General features: G+C 39.8%; 1 protein-coding gene across 1 annotated transcript in view; it reads left to right on the forward strand.

Moving 5' to 3' along the window:
* Positions 1-21,284, forward strand: part of plk4 (polo-like kinase 4 (Drosophila)) — a 63,382-nt gene that overhangs the window by 20,978 nt on the left and 21,120 nt on the right. The window contains exons 3-12 of the mRNA XM_060851486.1: positions 2,611-2,706; positions 2,787-2,901; positions 5,125-6,166; positions 7,217-7,320; positions 8,315-8,718; positions 15,664-15,768; positions 16,474-16,576; positions 18,168-18,317; positions 18,410-18,540; positions 21,121-21,215. Coding sequence (XP_060707469.1) covers positions 2,611-2,706; positions 2,787-2,901; positions 5,125-6,166; positions 7,217-7,320; positions 8,315-8,718; positions 15,664-15,768; positions 16,474-16,576; positions 18,168-18,317; positions 18,410-18,540; positions 21,121-21,215 — 2,345 coding nt within the window. The remainder of the gene's footprint in view (positions 1-2,610; positions 2,707-2,786; positions 2,902-5,124; positions 6,167-7,216; positions 7,321-8,314; positions 8,719-15,663; positions 15,769-16,473; positions 16,577-18,167; positions 18,318-18,409; positions 18,541-21,120; positions 21,216-21,284) is intronic.

Raw genomic sequence — 21,284 nt, forward strand, 5'->3', positions numbered from 1 at the left:
CCCAAACAGTAGTATGGATGTAGGGTGTAAGTTGAATAAGGAGCTGGAATTGGCCTGTTGCAAAGATGTTACTACAGTTGTTAAGGGGGATTTCAACATGCAGGTAGACTGGGAGAATCAGGATAGGATTGGACCTCAAGAAAGAGACTTTGTGGAGTGCCTCTGAGATGGATTCTTAGAACAGCTGGTGCTGGAGTCTACCAGAGAGAAGGCAATTCTGGATCTGGTATTGTGCAACGAACCAGAATTGATCAGGGACCTCGAAGTGAAGGAGCCATTAGGAGGTAGTGACCATAATACAATAAGCTTCAATCTGCAATTTGAAAGCGAGAGGGTACAATTGGTAGTGACAATATTTCAGTTGAATAAAGGGAACTATGGAGCTATGAGGGAGGAGCTGGCCAAAGTTCAATGGTGCAATACCTTAGCAGGGATGACATTGGAGGAACAATGGCAGATATTTCTGGGTATAATGCAAAAGATGCAGGATCAGTTCATTCCAAAAAGGAAGAAAGATCCTATGAGGAGGCAGGGGTGGCCATGGCTGATGAGGGAAGTTAAGAAACCTATAAAGTCAAAAGAGAAAAAGTATAACATAGCAAAGATGAGTGGGAAAACGGAGGAGTGGGAAGCTTTTAAAGAACAACAGAGGATTACTAAGAAGGAAATACGCCGAGGAAAAAAATTAGGTACGAAGGTAATCTGGCCAAAAGGGAAAAAAATGGTTAAGACGAAAATTGGGCCCTTGAAGACAAACAGTGGAATATATTACGGGGAACAAAGAAATGGCAGAGTCGAATTGGTACTTCAGATCTGTGTTCACTGGGGAAGACACAAGCAATCTCCCAGAGGTAAGTGCTGAAGGACCTGAACTGAAGGGAATTTATATTTGCCAGGAATTGGTGTTGGAGAGACTGTTAGTTCTGAAGGTTGATTAAGTCCCCGGGGCCTGATGGTCTACATCCCAGGGTAATGAAGGAGGTGGCTTTAAAAATCATGGATGCGTTGGTGATTATTTTCCAGAGTTGGATAGATTTGGGATCACTTCCTGTGGATTGGAGGGTGGCGGGGGATCTGATTGAGACGTATAAGATTATTACTGGACTGGACACTCTGGAGGCAGGAAACATGTTTCCACTGATGGGGGTGTCCCGAACCAGAGGACACAGCTTAAAAATTTAGGACGGAGATGAGGAGAAACTTCTTCACCCAGAGAATGGTGGCTGTGTGGAATGCTCTGCCCTAGAGGGCAGTGGAGGCCCAGTCTCTGGATTCAGTTAAGAAAGAGTTGGATAGAGCTCTCAAGGATAGTGGAATCAAGGGTTATGGAGATAAGACAGGAACAGGACACTGAGGATGATCGGCCATGATCAGAATGAATGTGGTGCAGGCTCGAAGGGCAGAATGGCCTACTCCTGCACCTATTGTCTATTGAAACCGACTCTTCGGTCCAACCCATCCATGCCGACCAGATATTCCAACCCAATCTAGTCCCACCTGCCAGCACCCGGCCCTTATCCCTCCAAGTCCTTACTATTCATATACCCATCCAAATGCCTCTTAAATGTTGCAATTGTACCAGTCTCCTCCACTTCCTCTGGCAGCTCATTCCATACATGCCCCACCTTTTGTGTGGCAAAAGTTGCCCCTTAGGTCTCTTTTATCTTTCCCCACTCCCTCTAAACTTATGCCCTCTAGTTCTGGACTCCCTGACACCAGGGAAAAGACTTTGTCTATTTATCTATTTGTCTATTTATCCTATCTATGCCCCTCATAATTTTATAAACCTTTATAAAGTCACCCCTCAGCCTCCGATTGCTCCAGGGAAAACAGCCTGTTCAGCATCTCGTTATAGCTCAATTCCTCCAACCCTGGCAGCATCTTTGTAAATTTCACACAAATGGTCATGACTACTTGGTTTCTAGATTAAGGATCAAGTCAAAATGGTGCTCAGCTAATTGTATGATTTTAGGATTGGATCTTTGATAATTTTCACCAACTCAATATTGGGAAGCTCCTGTCTTCAGTCTTTGCCATTACCTCTGCCCATCTCCAACTAATCTTAAGATGAGCTAGATATATGCCTTCAAAATAATTATCTCTTGCCATTCGTTGCTGATTTGCCTTGGAATATGAGAAGCCAGTACATCATATCTGAAGCTTTTGGAGGTAAATGTCTCCTTGATTTGAAGGGGGCGGGGTTAGTGGGTGGCGCAAGAGGAATTGCCAATATGTGCGCTCTCACTCCAGCTTCCTGCCCTACTATGTTAGTCACATAAGATCCACTCCTATCAACTGAATTTATGCACAATGAGAATGAATAACCACTTTGCCAGGCCAACTATATAATTTTGTTTTCCATTGAAATTTTAAAATAGTTGTGAAATACTCCTGGAGTAAGCATGACGTAACTTTGTCTGCTTCAATTTGATAGAAGTTACGTGGTTGTAATAGTGCAACAAAAATTAAGTCTGTACGTAGTTAATGTTTTTTCCCCAGCAATGCTGGTAACTTAATAATAACTACTGAGCATAGATGGCCTTCAGCATAATTGATCTAATTTCTGCGTATCTTGATGCAAAGATGTTTTCTGATGTTTTCTGTTGCCAGATTGACAAAAAGGCAATGCACAAAGTAGGAATGGTACAGAGAGTCCGTAATGAGGTGGAGATTCACTGTCAATTGAAGCATCCTTCTATATTGGAGGTAAAGCTACTTTTCAGCTAAGTGAAAGACCTAGTTTACCTGTTTAAAATACTTTGACGATGGTTCTTGTTTTCTTTCAGCTTTACAACTATTTTGAAGATGACAATTATGTTTATTTAGTCTTGGAAATGTGTCATAATGGAGAGATGAGCAGGTATCTGAAGAACAGGAAAGCTACATTTTCTGAAGATGAAGGTAACAGCCATCTGAAAACATTTTAAGAGGCATATGTTGTTATACATGAAAATCTCCCATTTTAAAACAGAAATCGGAATGATTTGTTGTTTGAATCATTAGAATCTGGAAAAGTCATAGCTGACTGGAAAACTGCAAATGTAACACCTCCATTAAAAAGGGAATGAGCAGGAGGGAAGAAAGTAACTATTGACCAGTTTGCTTAATTTCTTGTGTTTGGAAAATATCAGAGTCTATTATTCAGGATGTATTACAAGACTGACTGATAGAAATATGTACGATCAAGCAGAGCCATAAATAGGAATTCACTCCTGAAAAATGTTTTAAAATTTTTTTGAGATAACCAGCAAGATAGATAAATGGGGAGCAATGAATATAAGAGATTTGAATGTTCAGAAGGTATTTGATCAGACACCACATATTAGGCTACTTAAGAGTCCATGGTATTGGAAGTAGTATATTGTGTGGCTAGATGATTGGCTAATTAATAGATGCCAATAAGAGTTGGAATGGAGGGGATGTTTCAGGATGGCAACTTATAACTAGTTGCATGGCAAAAGAATCTGTACTGGGCCACAATTAATTACAATGTATTAATGACTAGGTGCTGTGTTCTGGGAAAGCAAATCTTAGCTGGACTTATACACTTAATGGTAAGGTCCTAGGGAGTGTTGCTGAACAAAGAGACCTTGGAGTGCAGGTTCAGAGCTCCTTGAAAATGGAATTGCAGGTAGATAGGATAGTGAAGACTGTGTTCGGGATGCTTTTCTTTATTAGTCAGAGTATTGAGTACAGGAGTTGGGAGGTCGTATTGCGGCTGTACAGGATATTGGTTAGGCTACTGTTGGAATATTGTGTGCAAACCTGGTCTCCTTTCTATCGGAAGGAGGTTGTGAAACTTGAGGGTTCAGAAAAGATTTACAAGAATGTTGCCAGGGTTGGAGAATTTGAGCTATAGGGAGAGGCTGAACAGGCTGGGGCTGTTTTCCCTGGAGCCTCGGAGGCTGAGGAGTGACCTTTTATAGAGGTTTATAAAATCACGAGGGGCATGGATAGGGTAAATAGGCAAAGTCTGTTCCCTGAGGTCAGGGAGTCCAGAACTAGAGGGCATAGGTTTAGGGTGAGAGGGGAAAGATAAGAGAGACTGGAGGGGCAACATTATGACACAGAAGGTGGCACATGCATGGACTGAGCTGCCAGAGGAATTGGTGGAGGCTGGTGCCATTTATAACATTCCAAAGACATCTGGGTGGGTATATGAATAGGAAGAATTTAGAGGGATTTAGGCCAAGTGCTGGCAAATGGGACTAGAGTAGGTTAGGATATCTGGTCCACGTGGATGAGTTGGACCAAAGGGTCTGTTTCCGTGCTGTACGTTTGTGACTCTGATTTGGATGAGGAGAGTGCCTTCTATTTTTGTGCAAGTGGTGAAGATTAGAGACTACAGGTAATAAGTTATGTGAAAAGACCTCACATTATATTTCATTTAAGAAAATGTAATGTTACACTCTTTTTGGCAGGAAGAAAGAGGGACTAAATATTACTTAAATGGAGAAAGACTGCAAGAAGCATATGGAATGTTGGCCTTTATTTCAAAGGGAGTGGAATATAAAATTAGGGAAATCTTGCAAAAACTGTAAGAGGTACCAGTCTGACTACAGCTCAAATGCTATGAGCAGTTTTGGTTCCTTGTATCTAAGGAATGATAGACTAGCATTGGGGGCAGTCCAACAAAGGTTCATGAGGGCTGATGCTTGGTATGGAAGGACTATTCTTACAAGAAGTTGTGTAGGTTAGGCTTGTACTTGATAGAGTTTAGAAGAATGAGAAACATCTTATTGGAACATGCAAGATTCTTGGGACTTGGCAGGGTAAATCTGGAAAGGTTGTTTCTCCCTTTTGTGGGAGAATTGGGACCAGAGGGCATAATCTCAGAATAAGGTGTTGCTCAATTAAAATTGGTTAGGCTGAATGTCTTCTCTGGGGCAGTCAATCTATGGGATTCTTTACTGCAAAAAGGCTGTGAAGACTATGCTAGAGATCTTCAAGGCTGAAGTAGGTTTTTAATTAGCAAGTGAGTCTAGGATTAGAGGGAGAAGGCAGGAAATTAGAGTTAAGATGAAGCACACCAGTGATGAAGGAAGGGGATAGAAGTAACTTGAAGATCATTTTCTCAATAAGCTAACTGATATAATCCTGTGTGCATTTTATTTGTTTGAACAGCTCGACACTTTATGCATCATATTGTTACTGGAATGCTCTACCTCCACTCGCATGGTATATTGCATCGGGACCTCACCCTTTCCAACCTCCTCCTTACAAGCGATATGAACATAAAGATTGCTGATTTTGGATTGGCAACACAACTGAAAATGCCAAATGAAAAACATTTTACTATGTGTGGGACCCCTAATTACATTGCACCAGAGATTGCAACCCACAGTGCTCATGGCCTTGAATCTGATGTCTGGTCTCTTGGTTGCATGTTTTATACCTTTCTGGTGGGAAAGCCACCATTTGATACTGACACAGTTAAACATACACTTAATAAGGTGATGCTGGCAGATTATAAAATGCCAACATTTATCTCTAATGAGGCTCAAGATCTCATTTACCAACTGCTTCGAAAAAATCCAGAAGACCGTATCAGTCTTTCTAGTGTATTAGATCATTCATTCATGTTAAAATGCCCTTCGTCCAGAAGTAAAAGTTCAGAAACTGTGGAGGATTCAATGGATAGTGGGCATGCCACGATTTCAACAGGATATACCATAGGAACAGGATCTTCTGGTGCAAGTACAATGGGACGCTTGCAACTAAAGACTAAACAAGTTATAGGACAGTTTCTTCCCAACAAAATGGCAGTCATCACCTCTCACAATAGACTTAATAATTCATCCATGGAAGGCAGCGCAGTCTTTAGTGACAAAAGTATACAAAACTCTGAAATTATCCGAGCTGACAGAGGAAGAATTGTACAAATTGCAGAGGAAGATCGACCTCACTCTCGTTGGCTTCGCAGGGCACACTCCACTGATAGGTCTGGTACCTTTCAAAGTCACATTACAGAAATGCCCGGTAGTACTTTGGAGCGATGTCACTCTGTTGATGCTCTGACTATTTCTGCCAGACCTGGAATGTACAGTCCTGCAAATCTGTATGGAGATGGTTATATAGATAATCAGCAAGTTAATAAAAACAGTTCAGATATTGGTGGCTCACATGATAAATCCACCATATCGCCACCTGTCAAGCAGACAGCAAAGTAAGTACAAGTAGTTTGTATTTCTTCAAAATAGTATGTCTTCGGTTATAAACTAAATGTAGCTGCTGTAGGATGCAAGATGGTGAAAGCTTGAATAGAATTGATAGCAAATTATTTTTGTAATAAAGCACAAATCTTAGGACAGTTATTAACAATTCAGCTGCTGACCTTTTTTAAAAAGAAAATAACGTTTAAATTATTTGGTTATTAAATTGAAAATGAGGATTGGAAACTCTTGGGATATGTATGCAATTATAACACTGGTGCTGATAGGATCAAGCCTAAGCTCTAGGTGACTATGAAAGACAGTAGCTATGAAGTAAGACAGTTACAAGATATAGTTGCAGTGAATCAGGGTATAGCTGAGCACCCGACTTGATAAAAGAAGGTAGAGAGCACTGCAGACAAAATCTTAGAGTAAACTCTGCATAATTTTTCTCTTCTTCAGATGGTAATTTGTCAAGAAGCATTTTGCAAGCACATTATCTTCATCTGTGGCAAAATAATGTATTGATTTCTTTCTTTCTTCAATTTTTGCACTTGAAGTTTAAGTTAATTAAGACCATAAGAAATAGGAGTGAAAGTAAGGCTTTTCGGCCCATCGAATCTACTCCGCCATTCAATCATGGCTGATGGGCATTTCGCGCCACTTGTCCATACTCTCCCCGTATCTCTTAATTCCTAGTGAGATTAAGAATTTATCAATCTCTGCCTTGGAGGCATTTAATGTCCCAGCTTCCACTGTACTCCATAGCAATGAATTCCACAGGCCAACCACTCTCTGGCTGAAGAAATGTCTCCCCCTATCCATTCTAAATTGGCCCCCTCTAATTCTAAGGCTGTGCCCACGGGTCTTTGTTTCCAAAAGGCAGGGATACTATTTCCCAGCGTCTACTCTTTCTAAGCCATGAATTGTCTTGTAAGTTTCTATTAGATGTCCCTCAATCTTCTAAACTCTAATGAATACAATCCCAGGATCCTCAGCAGTTCGCTATATGTCAGCTCAACATCTTGCTAATAATGCACTTGGTTTCCAAATTTTATTCACAGATCAAAAGTTGCTCAGGAGCCTGAGTCCAATGGGCCATTCTTGGAGCAGTTGTCTCAGATTGGCATGACGCATCGCTGGTTTGAAGATGGTCAGGCACATAATGGTATGCAACAAAACTTAGATACTTCAAAAATATTAAAACAATGGTATGTGTTTTCATCTTCATGCTTTGCTTAAATTTTTGTACCATATTTGTGTGAGCCCCCCCTTAAGATGACATGATGGCTAAGGTACTGCCAGCATATTCTACTGCTAGTCCTACTTGTGCTTTTGACGAGACCAGTATCTGTTGTCTGTCTCTTTTGAAGATGCTGGTGAGCTGCATTCATGACCCACTGTCATCCATCTGGTGCAGGTATAACCAGTGCTGCTGGGTGGGACTTCAAGTATTTTAATCCCACTAGACAGAAGAAATGGTGATATCATTCCAAGTCACGATGGCGTAGGCTTGGGCTTAGATATGAATACAGTAGTATGCATCTGCTGCCCCTGTCCTTCTTAGTGATAGAGGTAATTGGGCGTAGCTGCTAATGAATGAGTCTTGATAAGGTGCAGCAATACGTCTTGCTCTGCAGTGGTGCCAAAGAGTGCGAATGTTTTTTATTGGTGAATGTGATACCAGTTAAACAGGCTGATTTATTGCAGATGGTGTTAAGGTTTTTGGAGCTGTCCTTATCCAGACAAGTGTAGAGTATATCATCACACCTCGAATATGGAAGTTAGGAGACCAGATATTGGCCACAACATTACCAACAATTGTCCTGTTCTTTTAGCTATCATATTTACATGGCTGGTCTAGTTCAGTACGTGGGCATAAGGACCCATGCAGCCTTCCCTGACTTAGGATAAAATGGCTGCCTTTTACCTCCTCGCATAAAATTGCATACAGGTTAGGCCTTGTATCATAACCACTTGGCACTGCACTAGCGTTTGAGCACCATCCTCTTCTGAACATTTTTCAGTTCCTGTAGCAGTGGTCTGATTTTCTGAAGAGCATCCCCAAGGATATCTCTGGTAATGTACATAAAATTTGGACCATATTTAGGCATATTTTGCCAAGTTTTATTCTTTAATACATGAATCATTTTATTTCCTAGCTCCATTCAAAACCGTTATGGATGTTAGTGCCGAAAGCAGCACGAGTGGAAGTTTCCAGTGTGGAAGAAAGCAACATCTTATGAAAGAAGTAATATCAGCAAGTACATGGGGAAAACATCCTAGCAACCAAGTGAAAAATGATGATAGTTTTTATCAAGAAAGCTGTTTCAAAGCACAGATGGGAATTCGGAAGTATGATGGGGTTCTTCGACCGCATTCTGCCAAAGCAGGTAATGGGCAAGCAGACGTTCCGTACAACTGTCGTCAAGTTTTGAAACCACAAGGCTTCATCCAACAGGAAAGACAACCTTCTGAGAATCAGTCGAAGATGTTGCAAGAGTTGGTGTCACCACTGAGGGCCCACAGACTTAAACCGATCCGTCAGAAAACCAAAAATGCAGTGGTAAGAATTGCAGCTTCAAATTCTTCTTCTTAACTATAAGTTTAAAACAAAAATGTCAGGATATTTCTTTTGATAAGTAAAAACTAATATTGGATAAGGGTACTGCTGCTTTTTAAAATACTATCCACATGAGAGAATCCTCAGTTTTGTTAACTGACCTTAAAGACAACCCATGTCATACAAATTAGTCCCTACATCACTGAGCTAGACTGGGGAAACCTGAATTGATCTTTAGTTGGGTTCTTTTCAAAACTAAATTTTGGAAACTTGTATTTTGGTGTGATCGAAGGAACATACATGCAGCGTGTCCCATGCTGTTCATAAAGATTCTATCATTACACCTTTTTGGGTTATGTCGTCTTAGTTAGATGTTAGACTGTCAGAATGCTTCTAATTAAAGATATTCAGAGTTGGTCACCTTCGTTTGTATTCGAGTGACTGTCTCAGGCAGTTTACTCATTTGTAACAGCTTGGATACTGAGCAGATTTGTGATCTGCAACCATACATTGTCTGATCAGTCTGCTGACTTCATTCTTTGATTTTTCTTTGAAGAAATGGTAATTTCAGGTGTTAGATCCAAATATCTTTGCAGGTGGCACTGAGTTTAACAAATAAGGATTTAAATAAATGGTGCTGAAGTGCTCTTGCTCTAATCAAGTTTACAATTTTAACAATTTTCATTGACAAGTCCGTGACTTTACCTGCTATACTCGCTGGTTGGTTGTTACATGCCACTATACAAAGGGAGGAAGGCAGGACCATTTGTCCAAAGAGCAACAAAGCCCTCGTTTAAGTCGTGTGTGGCTGGTGCACCATCAGTTGTGATGGAAACCAGTTTCTTTATTGGAATGTTTTTCTTCACCGCATACTTTTTCAATTTGTTGTAGACCACTCTGAAAGCACTGAGTGACATTCACTGGGTTGCTGCTTTTGTCATTTCTTCTTTTACTCAAAAGTCTCCTAATAATGAGTCAGCAGTCAGTTATTGCTGCTTTAACTATTTTGCCATCTGAGAGTGGTTTCTTGTTTTACCAGAAGGTGGCAAATGTGAAATGATACTTCAGGTACAGGGCTTGACTTTCGCTTCTGGTTTAGAAAAAGACTTGACTGTTGAGCTTGTCAACTTCGTTATATAAAGCATGCTGTTGAAGGGAAAAAATCCTTGAATATTGTGCAATTTTGTGGTATTATCCAAATTCCCCTTTTTGTTTTAACTTATTGATACACTTTGTCACATAAGGCAAATACCCTTACTTATTACAGTGAGCAGAAATTTCCATTCCATGTGAAAGTTAGTACTTTTTTTTGTTTTGGATTATCCAGGGTCATCACTCTCTTTTTTAAAATTCATTCATGGGATAAGGATGTCGCTGCTCAGCTAGCGTGCATTGACCACCCCTAATTACCCAGAGTGTGCTTAAGAACCCTGTAAGTCTAGTGTCCCATGTGTATACCAGACCGGGTAAGGATGGCAGTGTCCTTCCATGAAGGACATTATTTTACCAGATGGGGTTTTTCCAGCAATTGACAATTGTGCACTGGCCAATGAAGGCAAGAATGCCATATGCCTCCTTATGTACCTTGGCCACCTGTGTTGCCACTTTTCAGGAACTATGGACCTGCATGCTGCCATTTCTAGTGTAATTCACACCTAAATTTGATCCTCCAAAATGCATCTCTCTTGTGTCTTGATTAAATTCCATCCACCATTTCCATCCCCAAGTCATCAATCTATTTACCCAGTTGTATCCTTTCACAATTGTCAGCACTATCACCATCTCCACCAATCTTCGTGTCAGCTGCACCCTTACTAAACAGACAACCCTCATTTTCTTCCAGATCACTTGTATATACTACAAACAACCGAGCACCTAAGACTGTTCCCTGTGGAACACCACCAAATCCTGGTCTCCAATCTGAGAAATACCCTTCCACCACTAGTCTGTCTTACCTGACCTAGCCAGTTTTGTATCCATCTAGCCAGCCCACCATGAATCCCATGTGATTTTAGTTTTTGCCCCAATCTGCCACGTTGGACATTACCAAATGCCTCACTAAAGTTCATACGTTACATTCACAGCCCGTCCCTCATCAATTATCTTTGAAGTTTTTTAAAGAGTTGGCAGATTCATGAGATGTGATCTTCGCCATACAAAACCATGCTGTCTATTGCTAGCTAGTCCATTTTCTCCCAAATGTGCACATATCTTGTCTCTCAGTATCTTCTCTAAGAACTCGCTCCACCTTCGACCTCAGGCTCACTGGCCTATAATTTCCTGAACAAAGAGCAAATAAAATTACACCACAGGAACAGGCCCTTTGGCCCTCCAAATCGGCATCGATCCAGATCCTCCACCTAAACCTGTCACCTATTTTCTAAGGATCTGTATTCCTCTGTTCCCTGACCATTCATTTATCTGTCTAGATACATCTTAAATGACTCTATCATGCCTGCTTCTACCACTTCTGCTGGCAATGCATTCCAGGTACTCACCACCCTCTGCATAAAGAACTTTCAGCGCGCATCTACCTTAAACTTTTCCCCTCTTGCCTTGAAATCGTGACCTGTACTAATTGAGTCCCAACTCTGGCAGAAAAAAGCTTCTTGCTATCCACTCTGTCTATTAGCTGTCATGATTCTATTGACCTCAATCAGGCCCCCACCCCCCAACCTCAGTCTTTCCAATGAAAGTAATCCTAATCTACTCAACCTCTCTTCGTAGCTTGCCTGCATCCCTGTAGAACACCACTGGTCACAGTTCTCCTCCATTTTGAGAAGCTCCCTTCCATTACTGTTTTCTGTTGCCCAGCCAGTTCTTTATCCAATTAGTTCTTCCTGGACCCCATGGGACTTCGCTTTCTCCATCAGCCTACCATGGCAAACCTTACCTTATCAAATGCCTTACTGAAGTCCATGTATATGACATCTACAGCCCTTCCCTCATCAATCAACTTTGTCACTTCCTCAAAGAATTCTAAGTTGGTAAGACATGACCTTTCCTGCACAAAACATGTTACCTACCACAGATCAGCTTGTTTACTTTCAACTGGGAATAGATCCTATCTCTTGTGTTTTTCTCCAATAGCTTCCCTACCACTTGATGACGTCAAGCTCACTGGCCTATGATTACCTTGATTATCCCTGCTACCCGCCTCAAACAAGGGCACAATGTTAGCAATTTTCCAGTCCTCTGGGACCTCATCCGTGTCCAAGGATGTTGCAATGACTTGTGTTAAGGCCCCAGCTATTTCCTCTCTTGCTTCCCTTATAAACCTGGAATAGATCTCCTCCAGACTTGGGGACTTGTCCAACTTAATGTCTTTTAGAATACCCAACACTTCCTTCCTCCTTATGCTGACTTGACCAAGAGTAATCAAACATCATCCATCACCTCAACATCCGTCATGCCCCTCTCCTCGGTGAATACCGATGCAAAGTACTCTTCTCTGACTCCACGCATGACTTTCCTTCTTTTGTCCTTGAGTGGGCCAACCCTTTCTCTAGTTACCGTCTTGCACCTTTATATATGAATGAAAGATATTTCATAACCCCTTTTAGTCCTCTTTAATTCTTTGTTTCAGGTTGGCCCTGCATGTCCAATATTCTTCCAAGGCTTTGTCTTTTCAGTCACCTAGACATTGTGTATGCTTCCTTTCTCCTCTTGGCTAGTCTCCATTTCCTCTGTCATCCACGATTCCCTAATCTTGCCATTTCTATCCCACACTTTCACAGGGACATGTCTGTAATCAACCTCTCTTTAAAAGCCCCCAACATATCAAATGTTCAAAGTTTGGGAGAAGATTTGTAGCTCGGGTGCTCATTGTTGTGGTTCTGTTCACCGAGCTGGGAATTTGTGTTGCAGGTGTTTCATCCCCTGTCTAGGTGACATCCTCAGTGCTTGGGAGCCTCCTGTGAAGCGCTTCTGTGATCTTTCCTCTGGCATTTGTAGTGGTTTGAATCTGCCGCTTCCGGTTGTCAGTTCCAGCTGTCCGTTGCAGTGGTCGGTATATTGGGTCCAGGTCGATGTGCTTATTGATTGAATCTGTGGATGAGTGCCATGCCTCTAGGAATTCCCTGGCTGTTCTCGGTTTGGTATGTCCTATAATAGTCGTGTTGTCCCAGTCGAATTCATGTTGCTTGTCATCTGCGTGTGTGGCCACTAAGGATAGCTGGTCATGTCGTTTCGTGGCTAGTTGGTGTTCATGGATGCGGATTGTTAGCTCAATGGTTAGCACTGCTGCCTCACAGCACCAGGGTCCCAGGTTAGATTCCAGCTTCGGGCGAATGTCTGTGTGGAGTTTGCACATTCTCCCCGTGTCTGCGTGGGTTTCCTCCCACACTCCAAAAATGTGCAGGTTAGGTGAATTGGCCACGCTAAATTGCCCGCAGTGTTATGTGCAGGGGTAAATGTAGGGGAATGGGTCTGGGTGGGTGCGCATCGGTGTGGACTTGTTGGGCCGAAGGGCCTGTTTCCATTCTGTAAGTAATCTTAAAAAAAATCTAAATCTAAATCTGATCTCCAGCATCTGCAGTCCTCACTTTCTCCTACCAGTTTTGCATCTTCTCTAGTCAGTACATCCAGATCAAGGTCCTGTTGACACTGAAAAATCATTTCAGAGTGCCACTGTACCACCAATTTTGGTGTCATCAACAATCTTAATAATCAGGCCTCCTATATTCTCATTTGAATCATTTAAATAAGTGAAATGCAACAGTGAACTTGGCACCAATCCTTACAACACACCACTGATCCACAGGCTGTCAGTCTGAAAACCAACTCTCTACCGCCACCCCCTGTCTTCTGTCATCAAGCCACTTTTGTATCCAATTGGCTAACTCTCTCTGGATGCCTTCTTAGTAAGTCTAGATCACAAGTTTACCATGTGGGACCATGTCAAAGGTCTTGTTAAAGTCCATGTGGACAGCATCTACTGGACTGCTCTCACTATCTTGATGACTTCAAAAAAAATTCAAAACTTGAGACGTTATTTCCCATGCTCAGCGCTATACAGATTATTACTAATTAGTTCTTGCCTTTCCAAATACATGTAAATCCTGTCTCTCAGAATCCCCTCCAAGACTTATCCACCACTGACATTAGGCACATTGGTCTAATTCCCTGCTTTTTTTTTCCTTGCAGCATTCCTTAAATAAAGGCACAACAGTAGCCACCCTCCAGTCTTCTGGTACTTCCCCCATGGCTTTCGATGATATAAACAGCTCTAAGGGGCCCCACAATTTTTTCTCTAGCTTCCTGCAATGTCCTGGGATGCGCTTGCTCAGGTCCAAGGGATTTATCTAACTGTATTTTAAGAGACTAACAGTTCAATGCACTAGAAACCAGAGTAGAAGAGGAGATTGCTTGTTGCTTAGCAACAAGGTTTCCTGTCCCTAGGGAGACAAAAGCAGCCATTCGGAAAGTCAGGCAAGGAATGTGAATTGAGAGTAGAAAGAGTATTGTTTGGTTTTGGAGACAGCCATACAATCTGGCAGAAAAAAAATCAAGTCCTGAGTGTCTTAACAGTTACAAGAAAGAATATTAATACAAGAATACAAGATTGATAATTCCTTGTGACATCAAGAATTTAAGGGCTACGGGGAGAATGCGGGTAAGTGGAGTTGAAATGCCCATCAGCCATGATTGAATGGCGGAGTGGACTCAATGGGCTGAATGGCCTTCCTTCCACTCCTATGTCTTATGGTCTTATCCCAGCCACAAGATATCACTACAACCATGAGAAAAGGTCCAGGAAGATGAGTTGAAGGGACCCCTGTTAAGAAATAAATGATTGTTGGTTTAAGAATCCATTAAAGAGACAAAGAAGAAAAAAAAAATTGCATGAAGATATTCAATTTGCAGCTGTGCCAACTCAACAAAGAACTTGAATGGAGATGGGTAATCCTTTGCTGTGGTTTGAGCATCTGAAATATTTTAAGGTTAAATGGTTGAATTTTGTTTTTGACATTGAAATGGTTTCACTGCAAATAATTCTTGTATAGGGTAAAATAGTCCCCACCCTCTTGTATGTGATAAGTATTTTTCTTTCCTTTTATTAAAAGTATGTTGAATGTCTGTCTTTGCAAGAAGAGGCTGCTGGTGACTGACGCGCAGTAACAAGATAGCAAGAGCAAAACTTATGATCTGTCTATCCAAGTTTCACTTCATAATATTGGACAGTTCAAATCCAATCAGCTGAGAGCATGTCAGCTGTCATCCACTGATCTGATTAGCACAATGCATTAGGCCATAATATGGTTGTGTCAAAGGCTTACTTGTATGATAAAAGTAACACACTGATCATCCTGTGTACCCTATACTTTTCAGTATCTCGACTGAAATGTTTGAGTTTAGAATTTAAAACTAGTAAAGTTATGTTCATGCTTGTATAAGATGTTGGTCAAGCTATCCATAATTCTGTGCACTGTTTTGGTCTAGTTTATTGTGGGGGCTTTTTAAGAAAGGCGCAGAAGCCTTAAAGTAAGCACAAGTAAAATGTTCAAGATTTGCGCCGAGTCGGAGATTACAGCTGTTACCAAAAGGGATGCAGGTCATAAGATTTTTATCTTGACTGTGATCTGACAGAAATTTTCTATGGATGGTTTGCACTGAGGAGAGGCTTTGCACTCATGGTCCCAAGGTTTGGATTTTGCCCGTATATAGAAGGTAGCTTACAACCAAGTCTAACCAGGTGAAGAATTTTCTGATAAGTGGTTATTGCTTGAAGCTTATCACCACAAAGTGGAGTCAGAGATTTGATGTTTTCACAATAAAACGAAATGAGTATTTGATAGGACTTAAGATACACTAAAAAGTGGAAGATGAGGTGAATTGGCAGGTGTGTATAAACTAGTTGATTTTGAATCTTTCTATTTATAATAATCTGCGTGAATTTGAATATGCCTTTTTGACATACTGTTATACAAAATTGAAATCCTTGTTCAGGTGAGCATTCTCGACTCTGAAGAAGTATGTATGGAACTTCTAAAAGGGAGTGGCACTCAAGAGCGTGTGAAGGAAGTACTTAGAATATCTTCAGATGGAAACATGGTAAGTTATTTTTGAAAGTGAGAATTTACATTAGTACATCTTCCTTTTTCGGACGTTCAATGTTTGTATTAATATGGAGTGTAGGACGTCTTTCTTAACAAACCCCAGGCAGTTTTTAATCAGAACTTTGTCAAATTTGGTGGCTCTGATGTTCTAATGTAATATCTTCTAGTAACTATATTTAAATTTGTCCACTAATCTACAAGAAATCTTTTCTTAAAATCATTTGCAAACAACCAGCATGTGTAATCCCCAGGTTGCGAGCAGATTCTGTTCTTGAGCCCTTTGGCAAGTCAGTTTTGTACTCCAGGCAGAACTCTGTGGGAAATTATAAGATCTTGTTCAAACGTACAAGGAAATGTTTTATCATAAATTATCAATGCAACCTTGTATGAGATCAATTTGTAAGTACAAGTGTTTGTCGAATCATAGGTTGTCCAGCATGGAAACAGACCAGTCAGTCCATCTTATCCTTATCTCATCGACCAGATATCCTAAATTAATCTAGTCCCATTTGACCCTCTTTTTTTTTCCCCCCCACCTCAACACTCTTCATATAGGGTTGTAAGTCAGGCATTCGCCAATCTAACTCACTGTAGCTTGATTTCATAGTGTTTCTTTCAAATGAAGCTAATGTTATGATTACTGTCCAGATAATACATTATTTACAAAATCATAGGTATTTGAAATTTTACTTTCCTTTAGATCCATATTTATTACCCAAATGAGGGAAAAGGTTTCCCACTGGATGACAGGCCTCCGTCTCCACCCGAGGATGTATTTGTTTATCGTTTTGACAACTTGCCAGGTATCTAATATTAATAGACAATGTTGTGAATTTTTCTTTAACCTACATTGGCAGTCTATAATTTTAAAAAATATGAAATCAACTTTGTTTGTAAGAAATTATTTGGAGCATAATTTAATTGGCTTAATTGAGTATTTTTATCATGTTGATGTGTACTGCAAATATAGCTTACTGTTAGTCGTTCAAATTTGATTTTATAATTTTATCATTGCTTTTCCTAATTGCAAATAACAGACACATTGGGTTTATGTGACTGTGTGTATTAACTGAGTTCTAGAAAAAAAATTCCTTTTAAATAAATACCACAATGTAATAAGCTTTTTTTTTTCTGAAAAACATTAGAATAAGTATCTCTAACATAAAGGAAAGTCTAGACCTTAGTGTTCAGGTAGTATCTGTGGTGAGATTTAATATTTTGACATTCCATCAGAACTAACTATTAGAAATAAACCATTTTTAAGTGAAAGTATTTAAAAAGGTCTGATTGCAAGTTATCCATCTTAACACTCTTACATTCTGTTGAATGGTCATCATCCTAAAACTTCAGAGCAGAATCTTTAGAGAAAAGTCACCTATGAAAGGGGTGGGAGATGGTTGAGTAAAGGACTTTGCAATAATGGTTCAAATAAATTTATAATTGAAGCAGCTTTTGTTTGTTATCGCCATGTTGCCTGCTTTCTCCAGTGATAACCACACACAAGCAGGCATTCTAATGTGGCACATCTTTCAAAGATAGGATTGTAACTTAAAGGGACCCCGGATAAGGATTGAAATAACTGAACTGTCCATTTTTTGGAGCCTCTGCCATAGCAACCCTTGCTTTATTGGCCCATTGGAAAGACTTCCTTATTCCAGGGGGCTGCATACAGCAGCAATGAGTTTAGAAGAAAGCTTCTGCATTCTGAGGCACTACTGCTCATTTGTCAAAAGTAGATATTCCACTTGTAGATCCTCTGGGGAGTCTTTGCTGGATCTGTCTGTCTGTCTTCTGGCGCGGCCTGTGCCTGAGAAGGCAACGACTGCTGTCCTAGTTCTTGATGTTGGCTTTTGCTGATGCTGCTCCTGTTGTACTTTCCTAAACATTAGTCTTCTGAAGAACAACTCGAAATGAGTGAAACCTAAGCTAATGGGATTACTTTCAAGAAATTATCAAACTTATCAAGTAGTGAAAGTGCACTCCAAAGTGATATGATGCCAGCTTTAAGCAGGACTATTCAGTTTTATTCTTTCCCAATCTATCAGTGAAATTGTTTAAGGTCTCCTCACTGTCTTGTTGCCTGGTTGACCATAGCGAGTTCCATTCAGATCCAGAAATTTGAATGCTGGCTGTTAAAGGCAGAATATGTTGAATGCTTCCAATCTGATGCCATTTTTTTCAAGTTTAGCTCCTGCCTTGAATCTGCCTCCCATTAGTAACTAATTCTGTCCACTAACTTGTTTCTGTCTCCAGATGTTATCTGGCTTGCTGAGCATTTTGTTTTAATTTGATTTCCTTAAGATTACTGTTTCTATTCACTGACTATGCTGAGTTTTTAAAATGCTGGAATGATTGGCCTTATACTTACTTCATTTGTATCTTATTCGATTTCAGAAAAGTACTGGAAAAAATATCAATATGCATCCAAGTTTGTCCATTTGGTGAGATCCAAAACTCCAAAGGTCACACTGTACACTAAATATGCCAAATGCATGCTGATGGAGAACAGTCCACAAGCTGATGTTGAAGTCTGCTTTTATGATGGTGAGTCTTAAGAGCTTAAACGTGATATACAATTTGATGATACTGACAGTAACAATTGGGTTTTTACTACTTTGATAATTCCTTTTTAACAGGAGCCAAAATTAACAAATCATCAGAGTTTCTTCGAATCATAGAGAAATCTGGAAAATCACATACTTTCAAAGGAACCAAAATAAATGGGCCAAGCGAAGAAATAAATTCTTATGTGGAACATGCATGTGAGGTAAAAATGTTATTTGTAATGTTGCTGGTCAGTTTACATGTTAAAAATTCATCATTTTTAACTTATGATATGTTATAACTGTCTATACTGATTCAAAAAAAAATTTGATCAAAGACTTTATTATTTAGAAATTTATTCCATTTAAAACTGTAATTTTGAAAAGCAATTCCAATTACTGATGCGCATCAGAAAATACACTAACTTAATCTCATGAATCCGTGTTGTTAACACATTCTTAAAAGATATCTGCTGTAAGAAACAAATACACAAACAAGTCTTCAGTTACTGTTGAAAATTTAGCCTTGCCCTAAAAATGGAAGACATACTCAATTTGCAATTGAGCCTTCTAATGCATTTCCTCATCATTGTGCACCTACACTGCATGGAACTGGAATGGTGAAATCTGAAGTGCTTATCCTATGGCCACCCTGATCTCCTCTGTTCACTGCTTGGCTTGCCATTTCACCAGGGAAGTTGGGTAGCTAGTGAAACATTTTGGATGTGACCCCCTAAGGGTGCTTTCCGAATGTTTTCCTAAATGATGATTTTCTTTTAACAACCTTGAGCCCTGAAAAAAAATTGAAGTAAATATTGCAGGGCCTGCAGAAAAACCAGCAGTGAAGTCACAAGTATTTGTATGAGTGGTGAATGTGCCCTTTGCAGTGACAGCAAGTGCAGCCACATCCTCATTAGTAAGACTAAACGCTGCTCATGTCAAAAAAGTTAGCTTAGAACAGTGAAATAGCGATAGAATACCTAAACAAAATGGGGCAATAGTAATTATTAAATTCCACATCAGTGCAATTGGTTTCCTGAAGGTTGGAAATCATTTTTTTGTTTAATAGCTTCTGACGCTTTGGGTTCTCCCTTGTGTGCTCTGGGCATTGCATTACTGATTTTTATTTTTTTGAGTGCCTACTTTGACAGTCAATTCAGAAACTCTGCTGAGGAAAGAGAAACACTTAATGGGTTGGACAATTTCATCAACGTACATTTAAGGATAATGTGTATTTGAGGATAATGTTCAGGCGGGGTGTTGAATAAATTTTACGATTATAATTCCTTAATGCAAAACAACCAGAAGAATTGAGCAAAGTATATAATGGTATATAAAGTAACCTTTTTAAATTGCTTTTGGAAAGTTCAAAAAATGAAATCTCATTAATTGAGTATTTTTTTAAAAAAGTTATTGAAATTTTTAATTCTTCATTGATCAGGAAAATTTGTGAGAAAATATTGCATGAGAACAATGCTGATTGTTGAAACATGGACTCTGGTTGAAGTTACCATGGACACTGCATCAATCAATGCTGATTGACAGTTAACGACCAAGCCTTGTTTAAATTTTAAAACCAGACAATGCCTTAAGAAGAATGAACCAAAAAAATAACTGTCACTTACTTTGTTGAGTTGAAACAGTTGAATATATATGTTCTTCCTGACCCATTTCTGTCCAGAGTCCTGTATATTAATGCTCGGAGTTCCCAAAATGCATGCGTTTGGATGGACACTACCCTGTTCCAAACAGATGATCAGTCAACTTGGTTGATAAAATTTACTGGTCTTGCACATACAACCGATAAACCTAGCATAATATTAGAACTGGATTCATATACTTGACTGCACAGAACATATTTTTAGCTTAACGGCCAGCATAAGTTTGCAAACTCAGCAACAGCATTCAATGATCAATGAGATTCTGAAATTGGATAGCACTTAATAAATAACCCTGAATGAGCTAAGAATTATTTTGTAAAGTAATTTGGCATTGTCAGTCGCCCCGCAGTGTGGTACATTTGATGTACTGGATTACATTTATTAATATACAAGATCTTGTTCTTTGCAGACAGAATACACATTGCGCATGTTTCAACTTGGCAAAATCTGGAATAGCCTTGCTCACGGTAGCATCTTGACTAGTCAGAAGCAACTTGCCTGGTTTGCAATTTAAACCAGCATTGTCGGTCAAGAATCCCTACGGTGTGGAAGCAGGCTATTCAGACCTTTCTCTGACTCCCTGAAGAGCATCTTATCTCATTCCTCTTTTGCTATAACCCTGCATTTTCCATGGTTATTCCCATAGCTAGTCCACCTAACCTGCACATCCCTCGCTGCTGTGGGCAATTTAGCATGGCTAATCCACCTAACTTGCACATCTTTGGATTGTGGGAGGAAAGAGGAGTAAATCTAGGCACGCACAGGGAAAATGTGCAAATGAGGCTGAAATTGACCTGGGTCCCTGTTGCTGTGAGTCAGTAGTGCTAAGCAGTGAGCCACCATGCTGTCCTGCTATGGTGTTTTTTAATTCTTACCAAATCTTGCCATTAATTTATATGGAGAATGTACTATTTAATGCGTATTAATCAGACTATTTATCAACCATTTGGCACACTGCACAACATAAATGTTTTCCCTTTTTATATTGGCAATTTTTCCAATTTTTCTGATTTAATTGCAAAACAAAAAGCTTTGACAATCTCTTCTTCAGAAGTACTCAACTGCTGTACTACAAATGACTATTAAACTATATTTTAAAATAGCTTACTGACCTGATTGTTAATAGCTATTTGTGTTTAACAGGCTCATCAAACTTGCCTCGAACTGGAATCGATTATTGCTATACAAGATGAGAGGAAGGAAAAGCAGGTGTCATTTTTTCCAATTATCATTGGAAGGTAAAACATTGATTTAGGGATTATTATTTCCAAGTTGTTTTGCAATTTGAGTACATATGTAGAACGACT

The sequence above is a fragment of the Hemiscyllium ocellatum genome, chromosome 36 (assembly GCF_020745735.1).
Source record: "Hemiscyllium ocellatum isolate sHemOce1 chromosome 36, sHemOce1.pat.X.cur, whole genome shotgun sequence".
Classification (NCBI taxonomy): domain Eukaryota; kingdom Metazoa; phylum Chordata; class Chondrichthyes; order Orectolobiformes; family Hemiscylliidae; genus Hemiscyllium; species Hemiscyllium ocellatum.